This window comes from Emys orbicularis, chromosome 4 (assembly GCF_028017835.1).
Source record: "Emys orbicularis isolate rEmyOrb1 chromosome 4, rEmyOrb1.hap1, whole genome shotgun sequence".
Lineage (NCBI taxonomy): Eukaryota > Metazoa > Chordata > Testudines > Emydidae > Emys > Emys orbicularis.
In genome coordinates, this window is record NC_088686.1 from 35,397,149 (window position 1) to 35,399,329 (window position 2,181).

Genomic DNA, 2,181 nt, shown 5'->3' on the forward strand with positions numbered 1-2,181 from the left:
AGGATCCTTCCCCCCACAATCTTCGTATGTATATTAAAATTGGAAAGCAAATAGATTCATAACCTTTCTGCCCTCTTCTTTGTGAGCGCAGGCATGCCTGATTCAAGGTGTATGGAATAAGATAAGGGGAACAGTTTTGTGGGAGACACTTGTTAAATTATTGGCAGCACAGCACAAGGTAATTGCTATTTGATTTCCGCATTTGTTTTTCACTGGTTAGAACAGGGATCAGCAACCTTTGGCACGTAGCCCGCCATGGTAAGCACCGGGCTGGTTTGTTTACCTGCCGCATCCTCAGGTTCGGCCGATCGCGGCTCCCACTGGCCACAGTTCACCGCTCCAGGCCAATGGGGGCTGCAGGAAGCGGCGCGGACCGAGGGATGTGCTAGCCACCGCTTCCCGCAGCCCCCATTGGCCTGGAGCGGTGAACCGCAGCCAGTGGGAGCTGCGATCGGCCAAATCTGTAGACGCGGCAGGTAAACAAACCGGCCTGGCCTGCCAGGGTGCTTACCCTGGTGGGCCGCATGCCAAAGGTTGCCAATTCCTGGGTTAGAACAATGACACTAGTCCTGCCTCTCCACTCCAGTTGTATACTGGTGCAACTTCAATGACTTGCCCTGGTCACATAATGAATCCCTATTAGATCCTCCAATAATAGAACCCATGAGTCCTGACTCACATTTACTTCCTTTAGATCACTAGACCACATACTTGCCCTTGCATGGTATATGTAAAGCAAAAAAATATAATGGCTGAATTTTCCCCTCAGTTACATCCAGGCAACTCCACTGATTTCACATTATTTTGAATACTATACAGCTTCAGTGGTGTTTCTTGGGTGTAAATGAGGAAAGAATTTGGCAGTTCACTGTATTGGGCATTTTGGACAAAAGTTCATTTTCACTTAAAGGTCTGTAGATGACTTCAGTGTCACTGCTGTAGTATTCTTTTTCATAATACTAGTCATAGTAGCATCTGTTGGCTGCTGTAACTCAGATTGCCGCACACAAAAGCAGCGCTTGAGCATGTTCAGGATATCTGTTCTCCCAGTTTCACTCACAAAGCAGTACAGAATTGGGTCAGCAATACAGTTGAAACTTGTTAAGGCCTGTGTAATTCTATAAGGCTTAAACATATGGATAAAGTTGTCATTGTCTGGCTCATTGATGCTGCGAATCAGCAACACAGCATGGTAGGGAGTGAAGCAAAAGAAGAAAGTAATGGTGATGCTCAATAGCAGCTTCTTGATTTTCTTTTTTTCTCTATCTTCTGTGGCTTGATTATGGCTCACAGCTTGGTAGATTTTTTGGTAGCAAAACAGCATGATTGCCAAAGGTATCATGTATCCTGTGCATATCCGGAAGATGTTTAGTATGGCTTGCCATTTTTCCAAAGGGTATTTATCATAACATAAGACATGGTCAGTGGAATTGCAAACCTTGTGGAATGTTTCATCCTTCACCAGAATCATACTGTTCAGGCTGGTTTCCAAAACCCAAACAAAGATGCTAACAAGCAAGGCAGATCTTCTTGTGCGCAGGTGTTGGAACTTGAGAGGGTGAACTAATGCCAGGTATCTATCAACGGAGATGCAAGTGAGGAAGGCAGCACTGGTGTAAAAATTCATGTACATAAGGAAGGCACAAATCCGGCAAAGCAAAGCAGAGAATTGCCAGGTATCTTCATGCCAAGTGTAATCAATCCACAGAGGCAAGGTCAGAGTGTATAGGAGGTCAGCTAGAGATAAACTGAAGAGGTATATAGCTAACTCATTTTTTTTCCTCACTTGTATACAAGATACACAGAGGAATGTACAATTGACAGGAATACTGACCACAATCACAATGATGTAAACAAATGGAAACAAGTTCTTATCCAGCTTGTAATCGTCCATGCACTCAGTGCTATTCATTGTCCCCTCCTTAGAACAATCATTGAGTTAATTCCAGCCTGGATACAGAAGAGCAAGCTCTGTAGTCTTATGGGTCACTTTCTTCTGCTAATTCCCCAGGGCACAACGACAAGGATCCCATCCACTGCACTGAAATTTCTTTCTGTTGCAAGAAAAAAAAAATCATTTGGTTGATCATTCAGTTAACCTGGTGCGCAAAAATGCAGTGGTCCTTCGAAAGCTCCAAGCCAATGCAGGAGTAAAAGAGCTAGACTCATAAGACTTGATTC

The 2,181-nt window shown here is 44.2% G+C and overlaps 1 protein-coding gene across 1 annotated transcript; it reads right to left on the bottom strand.

Moving 5' to 3' along the window:
* Window positions 1-904: 904 nt before the first annotated feature.
* GPR65 (G protein-coupled receptor 65) lies at window positions 905-1,912 on the bottom strand. The gene has a single exon (XM_065402290.1). It carries the CDS (start codon window positions 1,910-1,912, stop codon window positions 905-907), a length of 1,008 nt encoding a protein of 335 aa, XP_065258362.1.
* Window positions 1,913-2,181: the final 269 nt, after the last annotated feature.

Bases quoted from the DNA above. Each gene is read 5' to 3' on its own strand.
- GPR65 (XM_065402290.1), bottom strand. From the start codon at position 1,912: ATGAATAGCACTGAGTGCATGGACGATTACAAGCTGGATAAGAACTTG.